The following is a 22,813-nucleotide window of genomic DNA, read 5'->3' as shown; positions in this document are numbered from 1 at the left end:
GGTCTCATTTCTGGTCTAAACAGAGGAAACCACCTGTTTAATCGATGTGAGTCATTCAACGAGTTCATATGCCTCAAACCTCTGAGGCATACGCGTCGGGTCATCTACAGTATGTGTGACTGCTCAGGGACGTGCAGAAAGATTTCAGCCATTACCACAAAACGGCTTCTGTTCTTACAAAGGCACAGCAGACCTGGATAAACAGTCATTGCTCGGCGTTGCCTTGCACCTACAGGTTCCTGTGCTTTACAACGCCAGCAGAAAAGGAAACACAGGGTGTACAAAGCGTAAATAATAATCAACCCTTTTGTTCGAGCATTTGTCGCTTTTTAAAAACAGATTTTCAGTTCAGTTTTAATACCTGACAATTTTCACAGGCACACTGTTTTAGGTTCGTAAAGCCACCTAAACCTGACCGATGAATCGCTCAAAACATAAGGCAGCGAAACCCGGTGATCTATTGCTGTTTACACACAACACACAAGCAACTTAGCTGGGATGTTTAGGTACTTTCACAACTGCTTGTTGCAAAGACAAATTTATTAAATCTGCTTCCTTTTCTGCAGCTGAAACAATGAAGAAAAACACAAGAGATTACTTATTTTTCATTGTTTTGCTGCATAGTTAAACACCATCACACCATCTCCACCGTGTTTACTAGTAAGTGATGTGTTTTTGTTTTGAGCTTGATGAAATGGGCCACACAGCTTCACTTTTGTCTCCTCATGCCACAGAATATTTTGTTAAGTCATCAAGATGTTTTTGGCAAAATGTGTGACGGGCCTTTGTTATGATTTCGGTGTCTGGCGTTTTCTTTTCTCACCTGGCGGCCATCTTTGTGCGTCCTCTTTCTTTCTCATTGTTGAATCTTGAACACCGACATTACATGAAGGAAGTCAAGTCTGCAGTGTTTTAGATGAAGAAAACACATTCACTGTTTTGAAGGGTTTTTTTTGTCCAGTTTTTAATTTTACAATCCCTTTTCAAGGTTTAGACTGTAAATCCTTCAAATAGAAGTATAAAATTTAGATTCCTTTAAAAGAAAAAAAAAGAGCTGGAGCAAAAACGACTAGATCATAAAAGTTTCTGACTCCAGTTTAAATTAATTTCACAAGTTCAGTTTTCCATTTCCTTGAGTGACTTGCATATCGGTGCTGCATTGAGTGAATAATGGATAAACTGTCGTTTCTTTAAAAATATCAAAGGACCATAGAGGAAATAGTTGATGCCCAAAACATTAATTAAAGTCTCCATTTGGGCAACCATTCAGAAATGGCAAGTGATTTTTTTTTAATAACTTGTAAAACCTGGGCTTTTTAGTCGTTTGCTTTTTCACAGGCTGTAAACTCTGCTGCCATCTTCTGGCGAGGGGATACAATGTCTCCTGCCCCAATTTTATTTGATAATTTTTTTAGAATGATTGTTTTCATCCCTCCCAAAAAATAAATTTAAATAGACTATATTTTATTGTTAAACAACACACACACAGACACAATGTAGTGTTAAAAGGACCACTTTACTCTTGCACAAGACATCCAAAGAGTACATCTTCAATAGAAAAATAAAATTGCCTACTTTGGAGGACATTAAATGTAATCAAGCCTCTTTTTGTTTTTTATTTTCTTAGAAACAACCGAAACCAGCACACAGTTCAGAGATGGATTTCAAAATGTTCAGGCTCATTCCTTCAGCTGAACACACATTCATTGAGATTAACTTTGGGTTCATGTTGCGTTTCCTTTCATCAGAAAAAAATAAAATAAAATCAGCAAATGCTTGTCACAGTAAAGACAGGATGCACTGTGCCTGGCGGAGCAGTCAGTGGGTGAAAACAGTCAGAACAAAGGTCCAAGAGAGGCAGGAGCCATGCATAGCCATACGTGTTTAAAAAAAAACAAAAAAACATCAGAAACTTGTTAAACTAGTCAAACAGAAGAAACCACCAACTGAATGTTAAAAACATAATTGGGGCAAACAGAGGAGAGCGAGAGAAATTTTAACCAAAACCACAAAAAGCTCCTCCACACCTTCTCCCTCCAGTCAGTTTATTTTCATTATAGTTCTCTATGAATTATCCAGCACATAAATAGCATCATTATTGCTTGTTAAAAACAAACAAACAAAAAAACCTCATGTACCACTCACACATACTGGCATTTAAATCCACAATACGGCACTTCATTGGCCATGACAAAGCTAAAGCAACAGCAAAACGAAATGTTAGCAACTGAACCTAAGTCAGTTTGAAAATAAGCGTTTCAACGCTTTGTCCTGGTTAAAATGACTCAACGGGAAAAGTCAACAAAAAAGGGGGTCAAACTTCAAGCAGGGGATCTAAACTTCTCAGTTAAATTATACACATACCTGGGAGACAAAAAGGCTCAATTAAAACAGATTCAAGTGACACTTTCAGGGTATATTTACAATTTGATATCAACATTACAGGTTGGCTTCATCTATCCGAAGTTACTCGTCAGCGCCGTTTGTCTGCGACGTCTGAATGGAATCGCTTGCAGCCTTCTCGCCAGAATCGCCTCCTTGATCCTGAAAGAAATGACAACAATCGGAGTGTGTGAGCTTATTGTAGACGACACACAAAACGTGAGCCTGTAGAGCGTGACGTTGACCACTTCACACCTTCTTTAGTACATCCAAAAGCCCATTGACCGTGGTCATCAAGGAATTAGCAGAGTTGCTCATCAGCTCGTAATAGACGGTTTTTTTCTCCTTCACGGCTCTCAGGGTCTCTTCGGTTCGGCTGAGCGCGCTCGTCACTTCCTCCAACTCCTTGCTTAGGGATTTGTTGGCGAGTTCTAGCTGAGCTTTAAGCTTTGCATCCTCCTCTGGGAATAAAAAAAAAAAAGATCACATTTAAGGATGAGGGCAAGAAATGATATAAGTTTGGCTTAATTTAAAACAGATTTAGTAAAATAGAAAAGACGCAAAATAATTTGGATAATTTTGTCAGCTTCTGCTGTTTTTAAGCTGAAAAGAAACAAGTTAAAACAAATTTTGCTTTTGCATAGGAATGAAGATTGAAAGAACTAGGTTTATTATATATACAAAATATGATCAGTCTTTCAGTTTCTTTCTTAAAGAATGAAATTAATCAATAGCAATACAGTTAATAAATGGAAAAAGTGAAACCACTAGTCAATTATAATAAAAAAAAAAAACTTTGGGAAAAAAGCAGTTTGTTCTTCATAGTAAATAACTTTTTACAGCGTATATGTTCATTGTATGCTCAATAATCTACGTCAGTAATAAAGTAAAGGCTGTTACATTTCTTTTCCCATTCAGAGCGATCTTTATCAGAGAGCTGCGGTAAAACAAACACCTCTAGGCTCTTTAATGGGATGGTTTCTTAGCTACAGCAAACACAGTGACTAAGGTTACGACAAACGGTCATAAAGTCTACAGACTCCCAACAAAGACCTGACAGTGTTGGGATGCCTCACTCACACGCAAAACGCTAGAACCACCAAAACTTTAAACCGTTGGCTACAAAAAAAACAAAAAAAAAACACTGAGCATTCTTTAATTTGAAACATCGTAATGTGGAGATTAGATAAAAACGCTGCGGTTTGAGAACCACTAAAACTTTATGCTCAACCATTCCCGCAGTTTCAAGTTGCTTTTATTGAGTTTCCTCCTGCTGTCTGAAGTTTGGAGTAGAGGCAATTAGATCATGCCTTGCATTGCATTTTTTTGTGTTTCAAATTTCTCTCAAACTCACCTCTAGACTATTTCCACAAATTCACCTCATAGATTATGCTGGAAGACCTTTATGCCATATAGTGGTAGGAGTTTTGCAAAATTAGGCTTTATTTGTATAGTTTCCATTTCAAGTAAACAGATTTATATTTGCTCTGCGTTATGTATTTTAATTAACAGTCAACATAACTTGTCAGACAGGCTGACAGAAATACACTATTTGATTTGACCCCTGTTAGAGTTTGTAGTGATAATGTAGTATTTTTACTTAGCGTTACAATTTAAACTGGTCCACAGTATTGTTGTGATGCTTATTATTAAACCCAATGTGGCCAGTAATAAAACTATCTGGATCAATTCACTGCTTTTAAAGCTGTAAAGTTACATTTTATTGTCAGAAATTACAATGTAATTTGAGATTAGAGATTACAGTGTTATCTCTAGTATCTCTAGTGTATCTAGTGTCCTGAAGAGAATCTGGTATTGTGCAGCTTGTTTCCTACAAAACTACAAAAAGGCACAATCCACTGTTTACCCATTTTGGCATCCTGAGTTATAAGCTTCTGCTCTATCTCCTCTCGAGCCTTTTCGCTCTTCTCCAGTTTCTGCATCATGCTGCCGACGTCGACCATGGCTCCATTGTACACGATCAGATTACCAGACTCACTCGCCTCTGATGAAGCATGAGCCTTCGGACTGGGAAGCAAAGCTCTGTTACCTGACAGGAATAGAAGATGAACAGTTTGCATTAGTAAACACTTCTGCTTGGTTGTTTTATTACACTAGACACACGACTCACCTGTGAGGTTTTCTATATGGGCTTCATTAAGGGAGGCTGCTGCTTCATCCTTTCCCCTGTCTGTAAGTTTTCGGTAGTAACAAGACTCTCTGACCACAGGTTTGTTCAAAAGCTTCTTGATCTAAAAACAAAAATCAACATGAGACTTAAACCAAGAACAAAAATCTTCAAAAAGGCAGCATCATAATGCAACAGACCCAGAAAGTTGAAAAATATTGTGCTTTTGTTCACCTGTGCACGAGAAAGATGCAGACCCAGAGTGTACAGGATGTCCTCCAGGTCTCTCTCCAGCAAGTAGCCGCAGTGGCTCTGGTCAAAGTAGACAAACGCCATGAGCAGATCCCTGTTCTGGGTCACCATCTGCTTCTTTTCCTGGTGCACAAAACAACAAGAACAACAACAATGTTTCCCCACATCAGTAACGAAATGATCCGGCTGCTAGGAGGAAGGCCCAACCTTGTCTTTAGAGGATCTGTCCTTCGATGACCTGCGGTCGTCTCTGCGGTCTCTCCTGTCCCTGTCGTTAGAGTCTTCGTCGTCTTTGTCTTACAAAAGGAAAAATAAACAAATAGGGTCAAATTTAATAAACACCTGGTGGTTGTTCGGTGCTGCTGGTGCGGGTTGTAAAGCGGTTTTTTAACGACACAACAGCGCAGTGGGGCGCTCAATTGGAAAAGACAAATGCCGTAAAGAAGCTATTGAAAAAGCTTCTTTACGGCTTTTTCAATAGGCTTTTACAACCCGCACCAGCAGCACCGAACAACCACCAGGTGTTTATTAAATTTGACCCTATTTGTTTATTTTTCCTTTTGTAAGATGTTCTGTTTTAAATTTAAACAGAACAGAAACAAAAGCTTTGTAGGTTACCATCGTCGTCGTCATCATCGTCCTCCGCATCTTCAGCCTCCAAGGGGTCGTACTCTTCAGCATTGGCTGTGCTGCCCTCGTCTTCGTTTTCATCCTCGTCCCGAGACTCCTCCTTTTTGATGGTTTTGTCATCATACTGGGTCAAAACGTAACTCGTGATTTCACGGCCACTTATTAAGTGCTTAACAGATAAAGAAAAGCTTTAAGCTTTTCAAACCCCACCTTTCTTTTCTCCTCCTCATCATCTTTGTTCCTTTTAGCCACCGGCTCCTCAATCTCTTCTTCTTTTTCCTTTTTAATTTCCCGTTTTTCAGCATCCTTCTTGTCTGCGTCCCTTTTGAGCTTTTTTTCCTTCTTCTCATCCCTCGCAGGAAGAGAAGCGAGCGCTTTGTAGATGCGGTAGCCAAAGTCTCTCTGCAGCATCTCGTTGAACAGCTCAGCAAACAGGGAAACCTGTGAGGAAACGGGACAATAAGCCTCTGCAGAAGTAAACATGTGTCCAATCGATCTACACTTAGAGGTCTTGATGCTAAAAGCGGGGAGGGAGGTCTTCGTTCCACCCTTTTATTAAAACAAATGTAACTACACTACAATTACTGTAGTGTTTTCTTTTATCTCAACTTTGTATCAGAGTTTCTCCTTTTCCAAAATATTCTTTTGAGTCATTAAAAGGCAAAAAGAGTCTTACTTCAAACGAATGCTCCTTATTGTCCTCCAGTCTGTAGTCCAGCAGCACACTGAGGGACATGACGCTGCAGTCAAATTTGCCGTTTTTGGCAGCCCAGTTGGGGTACACCAAGATGGTGGGCTCATCGGGAAGGATGTAGCGCCTTTCTCTCCGCTGGCGCTCAAGCTCTTCCTGCTTCTTCTTTTCATCATCCTATCAAAGAAAAACATCAAAAGTGTTTTTTTTGTTGTTTTTTTCCTGGAAAAGACTGAAAATGCAATAGAAATATTCACCCTTTAAAACTTAGGTACAATTTAAGCCAAGTAATGGAGAAAGAGCAGCTATACCACAATCATTTTTACATGATCAGAAAAATAATAATAATACATAAAATAGTACATATTAAACTTTCATACAACTTCATATTCATAAATGTTTCATGTTCATTTATAATAATTACTCACATCATCAATGACCAAAGGCTTTTTGAAAAAATTCCGATAAGTTAAAACGTTAAAATCTTCACTAAAACATTTTTTTTTTCTTTTCTCAACTTCTGCGGAAATGAAGAAGCAAAACTATTTTCCTATCATTTTAAATTGCTAGCTTTGCCCTCATGCTTAACATTTAGGCACTTTCATGTGTTGATGTCATTAATAAGTTGCTACCAGACGACTGAAAACTTCTTTAGACCACTTCCTCATGAACAGTCGAGCCAGTACCTCTTTGTCATCCTCGGTGCGAGGCGGCTCCTCTTCCTCTGCTACTTTAACTTCTGGTTTCTCGGGCTCTTTTGACTCCTCCACCTGCTCCTCCACCTTCAGTTGCTTGGTGAGACGCGCTATGAGCTGGGATTTCAATCCCTTTGAGCTCAGAGAGCGACAGTCAAGTTCTCTACGCAGGTCATTGACCTACGAGAGGAGCAAACATAAGTATGTTTCGTTTTATTGCACATTTAACCTAAAATAATGAAAAATTAAGCAAAACACTTTTTTTTATTCACATGCAACTATAAATATATATATGTGAGAAATGTTGTTCTAGAATCAATTTCCTTCTTATTTTGAACCCTACCTTCATTGATTTCGGGTCAAGTTTAGTCCAGTGAGTGGCAATACTGACATCCTTAGACTCTTCGTCATCTTTTTCCTCTTCCTCCTTGATGGAAAATTATTCAAATAGAGAGAAGGCGGGAGGGGGGGAGGAGGAGAGATAGGACAACAGTCAGCGCATATTTCATGGATTTAGTAAGCTTTCAAAGTTGATCCGTGCAAGAAGCAAGGTCTCATCTGTCTTTCACTGCCTTGTTCTAGTGAGCTTGGCTGTGTTTAAGTCCACTGCTACTGAAGCGTACACAGGGAAGCTCTCTAGCTCTCATAAAAAAAAAAAAATTAAAAAAAAAATAAAAAACCAACAGAAATTTCCCCCAGCTGCCAATCAATCAATCTGTGGAACACAAAAAAGGTCAAAAATCAATGAGAGGTGTGACCAAAAGGCGTGTAGGTACATCAGGTGAACTGAGGATAGGGTCGCCCTAACATGCTCTACGTTTGGGGAAGTCCCACTTAGGAGTTTTACATGTCTACATCATATAGGAGACTTCTGTCCAAAATACGGCCCTGGAAAAACCAAGTTCTATGTACAGTCCAAATGAGAGCGTTGAATCCAACAATAAGAACAGACAAGCAACAAGACTTTGGGGAGATTCTCTTTTCGTTGTCAGAAGGTATTCAAATTGATGTGAAGAACAAAAAAACAAAAACTTATAAATATACACATTTCTACAACAAACATTATGTGCACGCAAGTGGCTCCACAGTTTCCAGCCTGTTTTGAAGTGAAGAGTTCCAGAGTTGAGAACTGACCGCTGGTTCAAATTGATTAAACAAATGAATAAATAAACTTTTAAAAGCCCAGTTAGGCCGTCCAAGTTAACAGAAGATTAAAATGAGTCGCAGCATCAGAACAGCACCTAATCACAAGGTGCTTAGGGAACTGGAAGCTGTTTTACCATTTGCGACTGGGGCCTGCACAACACAACTTAGTCTCACTGCTTCCACTGTATGTGTCTGCTGGATGTGAGGGAAGGTGGAGGTGCTGATGGAGGAATGGAGGAGTTCGAGCGGAGGAAAAAGGGGACAGGTGGAGGAGGAGTAAACAGAAGAAGTCTAGGTGAGGTTTGGTGGAGCATTGAAATGCCTGTGTTCGTACTGGTGTGTCTGTAGGGTGCGCTGTGCTTTTTTTTGTCTGCTGTGTATCTGCGATGTGTGTGTGTTTTCTGTTTTGTAATTCCTGTGCCTTCCTGTGAGAAGCGGAAATGAGAAGAGAAGGATTAGCGGTTCAGTGCCTGTTCTCCATCCGCCTCCTTTCGCTCGGCCGACAGCTTCTCAGCCAGCTGCTCCCGGAGTCGCCGTGACAGCACTTCCCACTCTGAGCGGGTAGGAAGACAATGCCAAACATCCGGAAGAAACAAAACCACTGTCTCCACATGAGCGGGGACTGTCCGCCCCTTGTGTGTCTCCTCCGGCCGGTGATAGCGAATCTCTGCAAAACGATACCTGTCGCAAAGGAAGAGGGTGCATTGGAAAGAAACATTCTGGTCACGGCACAGAATCAAAGGCGAGCCTTCCTAGGGCAAGCCTTCTACAGCTACTCCCCAACCCATCCGGCCACTGAATGATCACAGAAATCATTGCATTGACCCGGCTCCCACACAACACTCAGCACAGACAAATGGACCCAGTCTGCAGCTCTTCATCTGTTGTCACAGGTTACGGCAGCCATTTTGAAAACAACAACAACAGACAATAACAAAAATAAATAAATAATAAAAATACCCCAAAACTCAACCCCGTTACAGTGTCAGCCAATTACTGGATGAGCGTTCTGCATTAAACCTAGGATACACTTAATGCACTACATTAGAGTTGTGCAAAGAGAGACAGAATCAAGAGACACTGAAAGCCAGTTAAATATATAAGATATTTAACAGGGAGAATAGAAAATAAATGATGAAATAAAAAGAGAAAGTAATGGTCTTCTGCTCCAGGCTACAGCTTCCAGCCACCAAGTCCATGCGTTTGGGTTTTTACCACAACAAAACGTATGAGCAGAATGTCACAGAGAGAGCCAAGACAACACACACAAGTCCCAGAAGGACAATGAACAACAACAAATAATAATAATAATAAACTGCAAATTAACTACAGAATAATAATAATAATGCAAAAGAGAGAAGTAATATTGAACAAGCTTTATATAAAAAAAATTAAATGCATCATTTATATCAAATTTAAGAGTTACACTAACTTAAGCTTAAATATTGTAAATAGGGGATAAATGAAAGTTGTGAGAAGAGAAGTACTTACCACTGAGTGCAGAGGCTAAGGTCTATGCCTGTGAGTGCCCTGCAACAGCGTATGGCTGTCTTAATGAGGACAGACGGGTCCTTCTCTGGGTCCGCCCCGTCCAGAGAGGGAGACCAATGACCTCCGATTGCCATGGCCTCGTCTTTACCTCGCATGCCCACCAAAAACTGAAGGAGAGGAGAAAAGGGAGAAAAGAAAGCACCACAGTTAGGCTGAAATACGGAAGAGAAAAATGCCAAAGAGTTTAAAAGAGTGGAAACCGGAGACGATAAAGACATAAAAAGAATCAAGAAATGGCCAGCAGGTAGAAGAAAGTCATACCTCAAAGAATCCACGACCACAAAGGAAAATCATTTTTAAATTCAAAGAGCCAACATCAGTCGTTATTTTTCCACACAAGCTGCTCAGCAATGGAATAGGGTTCCATACATCGTGGTGAAAACACAGAGAGGGTCTGACGTACCTTGATGAGCCTAGCAGGATGTTGGAAGGAGTCTCTGACTTCCTGGGGATCCTCGGCCAGAGCACACGACTTGTGGTAAAGCTCCTCTAAACTGGGGTTAGCAAGCAGCATCACCTGAAACAAAGACAAACACCACTTTGGGTTCTTTTGTTCAGAAATACACAGCTGTATATTAATCTAGCTGAACCCCAATCAGACAGCTGAGAGCTTCCCTGTCTTCCATCTTCAGATTGATTTGTTTAGCTAGTATTAATAGACTGAATAAGTTTGAGTGTTATTGATGTTTCTTGACAGAACATAACATTAAAACTGTTCCACAGTTTTAACCCCCCTCCCCTCAATAAAAACAAAAAGTCTTCAGAAAGGAACCTTAAAATATTTGTTACATTAACTGTTTTATAAGCTTAAAAAAGCAGCACATAGTCAACATATTTATCAGTAAATATTGTACCTTTGCGCTGTAGGTGTGGTTAACGTCAGGAGGGTCCAGCACAGATGTGTTTTTGACTGGAGGATCTACTTCTTTGTGCAAGATGTGGAAGTTACAGGCGTTACTGAACTGGAAGGGTCTTGTAAGAGGGAAGGCGTCCACCCAGGTGAAAACAGCGTTAAAGAAGTCACTGGGGATGTAGAGACTCTGATAGCGCCGCCTCAGCTCCATCAAGTCGCAGCTGGAGCTGAAGAAGAAAATAAAGAGCAGTGGAAACATCAGCAATCACATTCTTGACACGCTGGTAAGTATTCTCGATCTACTCCCGCATCAACGCAACAAGCAGCGATCGTATTCACCCGTCTAAGCTGAACTTGGAAAACTGGACCGTGTAGCGTGGGAGCACCCTGCGTGGACGTCTGGGGGAGCGCTCCCGTCTCGGGGAGCGGTCTCGAGATCGTTTGCGGGTGGGAGAGCGTTCTCTAGATCGCCTCCGCTCACGGTCTCTGTCTCTGCTGAAGAATTGCATGAAAACACTCCAGTGATTAAATCGTGTGGTGGAGACAGAGGCAGCAGCTGCGGTCAAACTGTACAACATCGCACCTGCGTTCTTCCTTAGTCCGGAGGATGAGTTCAGGACCCCGATCGTTTCGGGTGGTGAAACGAGTCGGAGGCTCGATTCGTCGGAGCGCCTGCGGCTGCGGCATTATTCTCACAGGGGGCTGAAGCAAACCGCCAGCAAATACGTCTGGACACAGAGGTAAACACTCATCACATCACAAAAAGAGGAAGCTTCTTTATGGGGTTTAATGTTTTTACGAACTGAAATTAAAATCAGATCTGAAAATGAAAGTAAGCAATCTGCATCAATTTTTAAACCAAAAGCATGAGATTTTACCTTTGGTTGGAGGCTGAGGGAGCAGAGGCTGAGGGGGGTTCTGAAGGAGAGGGGCCAGAGAGGCAGCAGACAGCTGGGCTTGCAGGAGGGACGGTGGGGGGGCCTGGGCTTGAACACTGAACGTGGTTGGGGGAGGTAGCGACTGCAGCATGGTTGGGGCCGACTTGATCATGTTAGAAGCCTGAGCCTGGCTCTACACCAAACAGGGAGGGGAGGAAAAAAGAAAACACATGAAAAGATTTTTAAATCTGGGAAAGAAATGTCTTAAAAAAAAAAAAAAAAAGGTCGAACAGAATGAACCTCGAACTTGCCAAAGACTGCACAAAACAACGGCTAAAACAGATAGACTCTGGATCAGTGATTGTTCAGAAGACAGAAGCTGGGAGAAAGTCTGACAGGGCTGCTCAAAACAAAGACCTGGAGAAATCTCGTTTTTCATACAGGATTTCCTAAAACAGAAGAAGAGCTTTAGATTTCATTCTGTCTTGTTCTTTAACCTAAACTTTAAACATAATTATGAAAACTAATATTTTTGCATTTTGTAATTTGATGGTTTACCTCCAAGCAGAACGAGCAATGCTTATCTTTTAAAGTGAATGCTGCAGATGTCAGTGTAAGGAAGTTCAACACTGAAGTGCGGAATGTGATTTTTGTTTTTCCACAGCAGTTGTGAAAAAAGTATCACATTAACATTAGCAAAAGAAAAGTAAAATCTGCTGTTTTTTCCAAGGTGTAAAACGTACGGATATTTATTCTGTTTTATTTTTACCCTGTTTTAGACAACAGGCTAAAAAAAAAATTAAAACAAAAACAGATGTGTTCACAACTACTAAAACCATAACAAAAACATTGCTTGGCATAAATGTTTTTCAATGGTCCTTTTAGGAGAGATTTTAACCAGAAGTGATTAAGTTCTGTTGAAAAAAAAATCATCATCCCCAAATATAACCCAAGGAGAAATGTGGCAGAACTGGAACATTTGGGTAATTATTTATTTTTACCCTCAGTCTCAGTTATCACACCTCTAAAGTTCAGCATAACCTCTAATGTGTTAGAACTGTAAGGTGTGAACACAGTTCCTACTGTGCAATATTGTGCTTAGCAACAAGGTGTGAATCTATGATCGTTTCATAGATAGCTGATGTTAGGCAACATCAGCTATTTCTTTTTTCTTTGCAGTGATACATGTCATGCACACTGGTCTCGACTTATCAAATAAAATGTCACCAATGTGCCAGTGAAAAACGCTAAGTGCCATGTCATCCCACATTCTCAGCCCTACCAATAACCAGTGCAGTGTATAGTTTGATGTATTTTCCTAGTGTGCAATAAATACACCAAGTATTTTTATAGTTTCTTTCTATATATTTGATTAGAACTGTTTTTAATATAAATTCTAATCATTTTTAAAGCATTATTATAAAATATAACTTAAAATAATGTTATATGTCATCTACTTTGCTCCTCAAGGTAGCTTATAGCAAGCTACCTTGAGGTAGCTTGCTATAAGCTTGCTATAAGCTAGCTATAAGTTAGCTATAAGCTAACTTATAGCTAGCTTATAGCTAGCTATAAGCTAGCTATAAGCTAGCTTATAGCTAGCTTATTTCTAAGCTAGCTTATTTCTTGACAGAAATGTTTCTGTCAAGAAAGCAACCGGAGGGAGCGTCCAGCAGTCCTGCTGTGGAGGACACTGCTGCAAAAAACCCCTAAGGACTCAAGGCCAAGTAAACTCACTTTTAGTCGGTTGTTATCATCCCACTTCATCATTCAAATTATTGAATAGTGAATAAAAGTCAATGCTTTTTAAAATATTTTGTACCATTGTCTGTGGGTTTACAAAGGAAGTCCCCGGCCAGAAGCTAAAGTGGTTTAGGGGGCCCCGGCATAGAAATGGTTTGGGAACCCCTGGTACAAGTAATCACAGATATGCTTCAAAAACAAGAATATATTGTATGCAAGTTTAACAACAATCTTTCTTATAAAGTATAAATAATAATGTTTGTGTCTGTTAATGCATGCAGTTGATAACAGTTTCTGTTCACATGACACAGATTGGTCTAATAAGTCATTTTTAGGTCTGTAAAGCTTTATGGTGAACTAAATGTATTTTGAATCAGAGCATAACTGTGGCAAGGACGAACAGAAAACAGCCTATGTAATCTGATTACTCTAACCCACTGTGCAATTAAAACCTCGGTGGAATCCATAAGAACCTATGTTAAAATAACGTAATAGAAATAATCAAGGTTGCAGTTACTTGAGGATTTCCTTCACAGATTGAAATCCCTCAAACTGTGAGGAATTGTCGGTGGAGATCTTTGAATTTATAAACTGTCATGCCTTTGACTTGTTTTTACACCTTTTTCTGCAAAAATTATTCCTCATCAGCAACATTTGCAGTACAATGACTACATTTTACATTAACATCTGAGGAAACATTAGCCCCCACTCCATAATGACAGTAAACCAGCAGCTTCTGTAGGAGAAATATAGAAACAAAATGGAAAAAAAAAACACTGTTAAGATTGTTATCACCCATTAACACTGCAGATAAAACAAAAGTCAAGAAACGGATGCAAAAATCAAATGGGTGAGCAAGAGTGTGTGTTTCGGGACTAGATGGTTACATTTTGTCTGTTGTCCGCAGCAGAGTGCATATCTGTGTAGCGGAGCTGCATTCCTGGCTCATTGTAAAGGCTGCCGAGCTGTGGGGAAGCTTGAGGTAAAGGCTGAGGCTGCTGCTGAAGCTAGGAGGGATTGAGAACACAACAGTAAAAGGTCAGAAAGATAAAAGGATTTAAAAAAAAAGAAAGAAAAACAGTGAGGCAGTATAAAAGACAAAGTTAAGGTCTTCCAAAGTTTAAAATGAACCTGGAAAATCCTGTTCTGGATATTTAGAAATAAAATAAGCTGGCATTTTCATCACACCAGGCATGCTGCAGAGGACAGTCAGCAAACTTTACAAGAGCTACTCAGAGCAATAAAGACAAATAAACTTAAGCAAATAGCCAGACAAACACTACTTAAGAGACTCAACCAGTCGCAAATAAATTGTTTTTATATCCCCCTTTTTTTTTTAAATAATGTGCAACAACATCTGATTTAAAGTCAATAAGAATGTAATTAAAAGGTAACAACCTAACAAATTCATTGAAACTTGTCAACTTTTCTGTATATGAAGTTTAGTGTTTAATCATTTGTTATCCGTGAAAATTAGACAAATAAAAAAGAGCAAAGCAGGAATGACCTAAATGCATTTTGAAATGAAAATTACTAATGGAGCTCATAAAGCTGTGAATGCTCTCACCGACTGATTTGCCAGCTGAGGTAAAGTCTGGATGCGTTGGGCGTTCCACTTGAAGGGCATGTTAGGGTTGTACACAGCTTCCACTAGGACCCTGTCACCGACCTGGGGAGTTTTTCCTTTCACGGCACTATGGAAGGTTTTTAAAAAAAAAGGACATTTACACACAAAGTGTAACATCATAGTAGCTTAAAATAGATAGAACTACATCTAGTATTTTATTTCTACCAGGCAGCAGACCGTCTGACAATAACACTTCCCCACCTTAGCTGAAAGAAGACATCTTCATCTACAAAGCCAAACGTGTCATGTAGCTTATTGACAACACCAGTGAAGACTCGCTGCTTCTGAGGCTGCGTCTGCTGTTGGTGGCTTGAACGCGGTGTTGGATACGACACAGTAATCTGGGCCGTCTGCTGAGGGTTGGACAAACTCAGGCTGGTGGGCAATGCGACGGGGGGCTGAAGGTTAGATGGAGATTATTAAAAACTCTCAACTCTATAGACATTGTTTGCTACGAGGACAGAAAATGACATGTAATAGTAACAAATGTGTTCCTACGTCTTTAAAATCAACAGAAAACATTAAAAGAAAAACGCTAAAGCAGTTTGCGTGGTATGTATGCTCTGGATTTACCTGAGAGATCAGCGCCTGCTGAGGTTGAGGGAGCTGTGAAACGAACAGAAGGAATGACAAATGTGATCATTTTATTAACTTAAAGCAAAGCCGTCTTGTCTTTTATATTGCATTTTGACAACTCTTATTTATACATGATCTTACATGTTAGCATAACAAAATGAATAAAACAAAGCTAAGTTATAATTCGCTGCTGCAAGAAATCTAAAAAGAAACTGTAGGATACCTCCTTCTTCAGACAAAGCTTAGTCCAGAAATTCAAAAAAGTGACACAAAAGACTGTTCTTCACCTGATGAGGTACATTATACAGTTGTTGAGGTGGTTGCTGGGGAGGTTGCTGTTGTTGCTGCTGCTGCTGTTGTTGCTGCTGCTGCTGCTGATACTGCTGAAGTGCTGAATTGATCTGTGACTACAAACAATGACAGGATCATAGCCAGTGGTTAAAGTGTTACATGAGACAGTGACAAGATGAACAGATCGTTGCCTGAGATCTGGACAACTACTGTAACTGACCTGCTGTAGAGCTGCTGCAGCGGCCGCTGCAGCTTGCTGCTGCAAAGCAGCAGTTTGCTGAGACAGCTGATAGTTTGCTGCAGACTGGTTACTGAGAGAAGCTGCAGCCAAGGCTGACTGCTGAGAGTACACGGAGGGAGACGCTCCAAGGAGAGACGGCTGTTGCACCCCTAGGGCTGCAAGAGTTAAACAACAATAAATATAATAATGAGGAGACACATGCCGCTATATATAATGTTATTGTAAAGGAGAACCACTTCACACCCAACACCCAAACTGTTATCCTTTAGAGTACATCAATACTGACGATTAAGAGTTCACCAATAGTGCTTGCGTTTATGTTTTAATATATAAACCTTCACCCAACTATCAGCTTTCCAATTGCTGGTAAAAGCATATACAATTTTAATTCAGATTGGTGCAATCATGTTTTATAATCAATAGATAGAAAAAGTTGAAGAAATTTCTGACCATTTATTGGACACAAAATGTGCCAAAGTGAAACATCTCAGTCATTTTCTGACAAACTTATGAGCAAGCGTTTATCTGCTCGGAGGCTTCGGCTTGCCTGACTTACAGTGTAGGCTGTTGAGGTCAAGAGACTGTCCTGAGTGACCCGGCTGAGACACAGCTGTGGCAGCAAACTGAGTTGCCCACGGCGGATTCTTCTGTCCCCCGAACTGGGCCATGACTCATTCAGGGTTAGGGCTGACTCCGTTTACCAGGTCTCTGTTTGCTGCTGAAAAACATAAATCAAGTACGAGACAAACTGAAGACCAAAGCAAATGGTTGGCATGGTATAAAGCACAATTACTTTCTAAATAAAATAATTTGCATCTCAATCAAGAGATCAGAGCGGTGACATGACCATTATTTCTGATGTAAATCAAGGATAAAATTAAAACAAAGGTAGCAAAGTAAAATAACCATCATCCAGGGTTTTTTAAATCTGTTTATCATGTTATGTTAATTTAATTTTGTTACAAAGAAAGCAAATTATGCCATTTTTATGCTCATTTTTCTGAAGCTAAGAAATATATACTTTTAAAGTATATATTTAAGAATATGCCATGTTCATTCATTTTCTTATCTTTTCTTAGTGTTGTGTAGTTACACAACACTAAGAATGTTTACTAATGTTTACTAATATTAGTAACATCAATATATACACAATTTAAACTGTAGTAAAAGGAAGTAGTGAGTATGAAAAAAGACAATATGTAGCTTCGGTGGGTTTTGATTTGCTGTCTTGGTTATCTTTTAATAACCAAGAAGGAAATCTGTGGGTATAGGTGAGCAACGTTTTAAATTTAGTTATCTATAATTCTGCAAATATTATGTTGTGCCATTGGAGTAAAAAAAGGTCCGTTAACCTCAGAGTCAGTAATTAAATTTAGCCAAATACAATTTATTTACATAAGGAAGTGGAGGCGGTAGTACTCCACTGCAATCGGTGTGGGTTTTAACCACAAGACACCCCCTGATATATGCAGTTACTGAGACTGTTTACAAGTAAAACAGCTTCTTACAGTGCACTACAGAGGGAAACAGAGAGGCTCAGCATTTTTTTAAAAAAACAAACAAAAACAAACATTTAGACTATTATACGGAACGGTTTTATTCTCCTGCAAGTGTACTTCAATCGCATTAAAGAAATTCGATTAAATTATAGATAATTCCATAGATAATTTACTGCAACAATGCAGACAAAGCAGCTGTTAAAAAGCTCGCAAATTAAATAGGGTTCCGAGTGGCAAATCACAAAATAATATTTATTGCACTATTTTTTCATAATTTAGACACATATGGCCTAAAAATATGAAAGCCCTTAATACATTTTATAAATAGTTTTCTAAGATTTCAACAGAGGCTGACACAGCAGCGAACTCGACGGTCAATCTAGCTAACATTAGCCACGGACTGACAGCTGAGCAACGTTAGCAGGTAAAGTAGCACGAATTCTCACATTTGTCCGGCGAAAGCTGAAGCGGCAGTTGTTGCAGTCATTGGCATGTTATTAAATCTTTTTGCACGCTACGTTCTCATGACTGTTCTTACATTATTCAAACGCACCTTATTCAGCTTAAAGCACATTTAACAGTGAGACTGCAACTGCACAACAGACGGCTAGCATTTCCAGACCGTTAGCTTTGTTGCCATATTAGCCTCGTGCTAGTTCGATAACGAGCGCGAGGCCCTGGCAGTTAGCAGTAAACGACAAAGGTTTAAAACTGCGAAAAATCGAGGTAAAACAACAGTGTCCCTCTTGTCCACTTTAATGATGACTATAATAAATGATCAGAAAGCGAAATTAAATATTGGGTAAATAAAATACTATAATAACACTCACCGATGTACCTCTGGCGATTGTTAATGCAAATTGCGCATGCGCAGGAAGGTTACCCTGACCCATGTGGCAAAGTCAGCATAAATTGGTTTACCTATTTACTGTATTTGGGATAACCTTATGTTCGTTTGTTCTTAATCCACTTTCCAGTACTATTTATATTTCACTCAGTTAAATTCCTCAGTGTATGACCTCCAACATATTAGATATGTTTTAAAATTACATTTAAATGACAATTGTTCCAATGTTTAGGAAAATTTTCCAAACAGAATGGAAAGTGGGAAAATTACCTGAAGTCAGGTTGCACTTTGAGTTTTGAAAACATGAGAAAAATGGTCAGTTCACCTTCAAATGTCAACTTAACCTTTGATGACTTTGACTTTATAGCAGCAGGCAAATAGATAATAGATACAAATACTTATAGGTGGCTCAAAAGGCGGTATTTTAAAATCTGTGCACAGATTAGAAGATCACTGAGAGGCTTCATCCTTATTTAACTGCAAAAGCATGTGTGAATAAATTCTGAGGAAACTACATTCATGTTCTTATCAACTGTTTCATTGTCACAGAGGTATTACTTTACTCTGCAGCTCTCACAGTCAGTCTGCTGCTTTCTTCAAAAATCTGTGCAGCTCATTTTTCTTCATAATAAACCATCTGAGATGAGTGATAGACACAACAGAGAAACAGTCAAAGTAAACTTTAATGTGATATAGTAAAATTACAAAGTGGAACACAATGCATATTAATAACCTTTTGGGGTTTCATATGATAAACCGACTATCACACAATAGTTAATTTAATAATTTTTCTCCATTCATTTATTTAAGCAATGTAATAATTTCCAAAGTTTAACCTTCTTTTATAATGTGTGTAGCAGGAGCAAATCCAAATAACTGGCTAATTTTAAGGACATAAACCACTGTCATTAACTTTCACAAAATAATCATCTTAGCAAAATATTTTTTCTTAATGTACAATATTTATAAGAAATAAATACAACACTACATTTAAAACAATCACAGCAAAAAAAACGTTTCTATAGCAACAAAAACAACATTTTCTGTATACAGTATGTCATCTTTCTTTAGGAACAGGAGCATAAAGTATATGAAAGCAAATTACAGTAGGAATATTTAGTTCAAATGCAAAAGAAAATCTGGAAATAATTTTCTCTCTGCATGGTTTTCATCCAGTATGAGCAACAACAGAAATACTGTTTTCTCACATGTTTACAGATATTTCTCTTCTGACAGAATTCATAAGCAGGTTGTTAGTTGCTGAAGTTCTTATTCTTGTAGCTTACGCTCCACTTCTTCAAAAACCTTTGAATTAATTTCATCCACTTCGTCTTCCACCTAGGCAAAAGATTAAACATTAGTAATTGTAATTGTTACTGTGTTGCCTTACGCTATAAGACCTAAACCTAAAGGCCCTAATTGCTTATCACAGTTATTTCACATATTTAGTCCCAGTTATTATTTTTAAGGTCAACTACATTAAAGAATTTTAAGGCATGGAATTTAATAAATATCTTGTTCCTAATGAGTTGAACAATTAATTGCTACTGCTTTCCTCTGTAGCAAAAATACTGGCTAATTAACCACATACTACCATATTACAAGTAATTTATTTTATTGTTATTGTCTTTATGTATAACATTAAAAGGTATTAAACATACTTTTCATTAAGCCCATGTTTTGTTTTTAAAACGTTTCCAATTGTATTATGTAATATTTGAATCTTAAATGTCATGTTTTGATTATCTGTAAGTGGGAAAATGTAACCAAAATAAAAGTTTAAAACATCATTCTGAATGTAAAAAAAGAATTATATAATGTGTTTAACTTTATGAACTGTTACTGAAATAAATGAACCTTTTAGTAATATAATGGGTCTATTTCTGAAAGGAATGATATCTTTTGCTAAGGTTACTTTACCATAACTATCCAGCTATTTTCATCAACAGTCCATGCTTTATAAAGTTAAAGGTGGATTGTTTATGTCAGTAATAATAATATCTATTACATTTGTTATATATTCAGTCTATCGAGCCCCTGCAAAAATTTTTGAATACTTAACTTTGCTTGGAAGTATATCTGTTTGAAGGAACTAATAATCTAAGATGTTTTCTTTGTCTGAAGTCTATACAACTCGACAAATTTAAAAAATTGCAAAAAATGTATATAAAAAGTAACTTTTTGTGTGCCTATAAAATAGCTTTTAAAAATTGTTCAATTGTATCAACTATTAAAAAAAAAAGTACAAACTGCTTTTTACTCACACACAAACCCAAATTGCAGGTGGGGAAAAAAAAAAAAGTAATTTAGTTAAGCACCTGCTCCACGTTGTCCACTTCTGGGATATAAAACTGCAGCATGTTCTGAATTCCGTTTTTCAGAGTAACCGTCGAGCTGGGACATCCTGTGCAGGATCCAACCAGCTTTAACTTTACAGTGCCGTTGTCAAAGCCTTTAAAGATGACGTCGCCTCCATCCTCTTGCACTGTAGGCCTTTGTGAGGTGAAGAGATACACAGTTGGTCAGAGCAGATGCATGGAGGACACACTGATTAAGAATTTTATGTCATAACAGCAGACGGAAAACTGTCAGCATGGCATGTACTTTTTTTTCTTTCCTCATCAATAACTACATAATCACATCGTGATTTACTAGGGTGAAACAGATGCATGTAGACAGTGACAAGTTGGTAGTTTTTGTACCTAATTCTTGTGTCCAGAAGCTCCTTTATCATAGATACAACATCATCATCATCTTCAGAAAGAGCTGTTCCAAAGGAAACATAAAATATTGTAAAATGTCAAAGTGTTCATACAAGCCACAGTCTGGACATGGCTTTTAACAAAAACTCACTACTTTCACGGTGCACGGCTCCTGTTGATATTGGGTCCCCACTCTCAAAGAACTTGGAAATAGCATCTAAAACATGCCGCTTAATGTCCGTCCACTCTACGTCCTCGTCCGTCTGACAGTAAAAATAAAGCAACTCGTATGATCCCCCTTACAAACAATACTCTCACTGAGATGGGCTGTTTATTTAGTGCTTACTTTAGTGACAGTAATGAAGTCAGGGCCAAAGAACACACTTTTCACTCCCTCGATTTCAAACAGGTCCCTGAAGGAGACACAAACGCTTGGTTAAAGAGAAAAAATAGAAACACATTAAAGTCATAACACGCACATTCCTAAAGCTTGCTGTGTTTTTTCTAGACAAATTCTAATAATATTTCATCTTTAGAACTGTATCCCTCTGGTTATAATGTAATGGGCAATGATCCTAACAGAGTCAAAATGAGGACAGCAAAGATCATACTCAATCAGCCACAGCATTAAAATCATGACCTGGCAAAAATCAACAAAAAACACTATTCTGGTGTTTTTATTTGGACTGCTGCTTTGATCTTTACACATGGCAGCAAAATGGGTTAAACTTCTCAAACATTGTGTGGTTTAGTAGTCTATGTCTGGACAGGCCAGGGATATTTTGGCAGCAGAAGAAGAACCAATGAACAGTAAAGGCAGCTGATTACTATTTTTGCTTAATGTGTGTATATACTGCATGCTTTTGCAAGAGTATTTTAAAAAGTGCAATTTCTGTTTGTATTTTGCCCTTTTTTTTCAATCATTGCTTTAGTGTTCTAACAGTAAACAGATTTCATTCAGTTGCTGGTCACTAGAAGTGTTAATTGTGAAATGAATAATTATTGATTCAGCTTGAATACTGTATTACTCTGTTATTTTATTTTATTTCATTTTATGTTTTGGGCATACTATTTAGAACCAGTGTGTCAAAGTACAGCAGTGTCCTTGACCCATTACCTGGCTAAAGATGAAGATCCAGCTGAGCTCGGAGAAGGAAAGTCCTGCGTACCGCTTCCAAGAACAGGCTTCCCTGGGAGGAATTTCAAGCTTTTTGGGTTTGGAGTTTCTTGAGTCTGGATGGACAGGTTCCTCGCTGAAAAGCGTCACAAAACAAGCTGCTTGGTAGGATTTAACACTTTCCACTTGAATGACAGGATGACAAAGGGGAGCTCAGAGACTGTGGTGTCTCACCTGAGAAGTATGTAGTTCCTGTCCCTGGCTGGCTCTGGACTCCCCTGAAGCTCAATACTGTGGGCTGTGACCGATCTGGTAGCCTGGTAGAAACGTGAAAAGTTTGTCATACATTTTTTTAGCTGAGATACACGACGACCACTCTTTAGTTGTAAGGTTAGAAGGTCAAATAATAATAATAATAATAATAATAATAATAATAAAGGCTAGATAAATAATTCTGCTCATACTAAGCCCGACAATCTGTGCTAGCTGACTACTAGCCGATATCTTAAACTATTTAGATTGTCAAGAACATATGACATAAATGTTACAAAGTGATATTACAGGTCTTAAAATATTTTTAAATCAGTTCTGATATAAGCACAAATTAATTTGCGCGTTAATACGGTCGTTTGCTTTGTAGTTAGGTAGTTAGCTTGCTAAATCTCACACGTACAAAGATGCGGCTAATGATAGGCGTTACACAAGCCTTTGCTACGCATTATATCAGTTATATCAGTTAGATAACACATTTAACACACAATTAAAAACAGATAAAACAAATCAAACCTGAAGAGAGCTTTGTTTCGGGCCCGTAATAACCGTTGAAGTCCCCATCTGATGTGCGCCGACATTTTGTTTGTTTTGAAGTTGAGGACCCCATTTGGTCCAAGTCACACATGCCTGATCAGAGCAGTCTGTCATCATATGCTTTATTTTAAATTAAAAATCACTCTAGGGTAGTAAA

General features: G+C 38.6%; 2 protein-coding genes across 8 annotated transcripts; both read right to left on the bottom strand.

Annotated features, from left to right (window-relative positions):
* Positions 1–494: 494 nt before the first annotated feature.
* ccar1 (cell division cycle and apoptosis regulator 1) lies at positions 495–18,095 on the bottom strand. 7 transcript variants are annotated; one of them, XR_001663959.1, is made up of 28 exons: positions 18,014–18,090; positions 16,241–16,399; positions 15,664–15,839; positions 15,440–15,559; positions 15,150–15,182; positions 14,778–14,974; positions 14,517–14,643; positions 13,837–13,956; positions 11,207–11,399; positions 10,912–11,056; positions 10,668–10,823; positions 10,330–10,555; positions 9,879–9,992; positions 9,416–9,582; positions 8,395–8,605; positions 7,122–7,205; positions 6,770–6,958; positions 6,069–6,260; positions 5,603–5,833; positions 5,381–5,516; positions 4,970–5,058; positions 4,745–4,885; positions 4,514–4,634; positions 4,250–4,432; positions 2,638–2,843; positions 2,425–2,544; positions 824–902; positions 495–566 (listed from the first exon to the last, which is right to left on the bottom strand). XR_001663959.1 is itself a non-coding variant. In XM_007566200.2 (26 exons), exons 2-26 carry the CDS (start codon positions 16,350–16,352, stop codon positions 2,467–2,469), a joined length of 3,747 nt encoding a protein of 1,248 aa, XP_007566262.1. In that variant the 5' UTR covers positions 16,353–16,402; positions 18,014–18,095; the 3' UTR covers positions 1,498–2,466. The 7 variants fall into 7 exon arrangements, 6 of the variants coding, with proteins under 6 accessions (XP_007566262.1, XP_016534201.1, XP_016534202.1 ...); XM_007566200.2 differs by lacking the exons at positions 495–566; positions 824–902 and having other exon boundaries at positions 1,498–2,544; positions 16,241–16,402; positions 18,014–18,095; XM_016678715.1 differs by lacking the exons at positions 495–566; positions 824–902 and having other exon boundaries at positions 1,498–2,544; positions 18,014–18,089.
* A 600-nt stretch (positions 18,096–18,695) lies between these two features.
* Positions 18,696–22,743, bottom strand: LOC103147717 (NFU1 iron-sulfur cluster scaffold homolog, mitochondrial). Its single transcript, XM_007566199.1, has 8 exons — positions 22,636–22,743; positions 22,084–22,166; positions 21,850–21,985; positions 21,079–21,145; positions 20,884–20,995; positions 20,733–20,796; positions 20,349–20,523; positions 18,696–19,368 (listed from the first exon to the last, which is right to left on the bottom strand). Exons 1-8 carry the CDS (start codon positions 22,698–22,700, stop codon positions 19,300–19,302), a joined length of 771 nt encoding a protein of 256 aa, XP_007566261.1. The 5' UTR covers positions 22,701–22,743; the 3' UTR covers positions 18,696–19,299.
* Between the last annotated feature and the right edge of the window lie 70 nt (positions 22,744–22,813).

Source organism: Poecilia formosa, unplaced genomic scaffold (genome assembly GCF_000485575.1).
Source record: "Poecilia formosa unplaced genomic scaffold, Poecilia_formosa-5.1.2 Scaffold188, whole genome shotgun sequence".
Taxonomy (NCBI): Eukaryota; Metazoa; Chordata; class Actinopteri; order Cyprinodontiformes; family Poeciliidae; genus Poecilia; species Poecilia formosa.
Note: the sequence above shows the minus strand (reverse complement) of the source record. Positions and strands in the feature narration are given on the sequence as shown.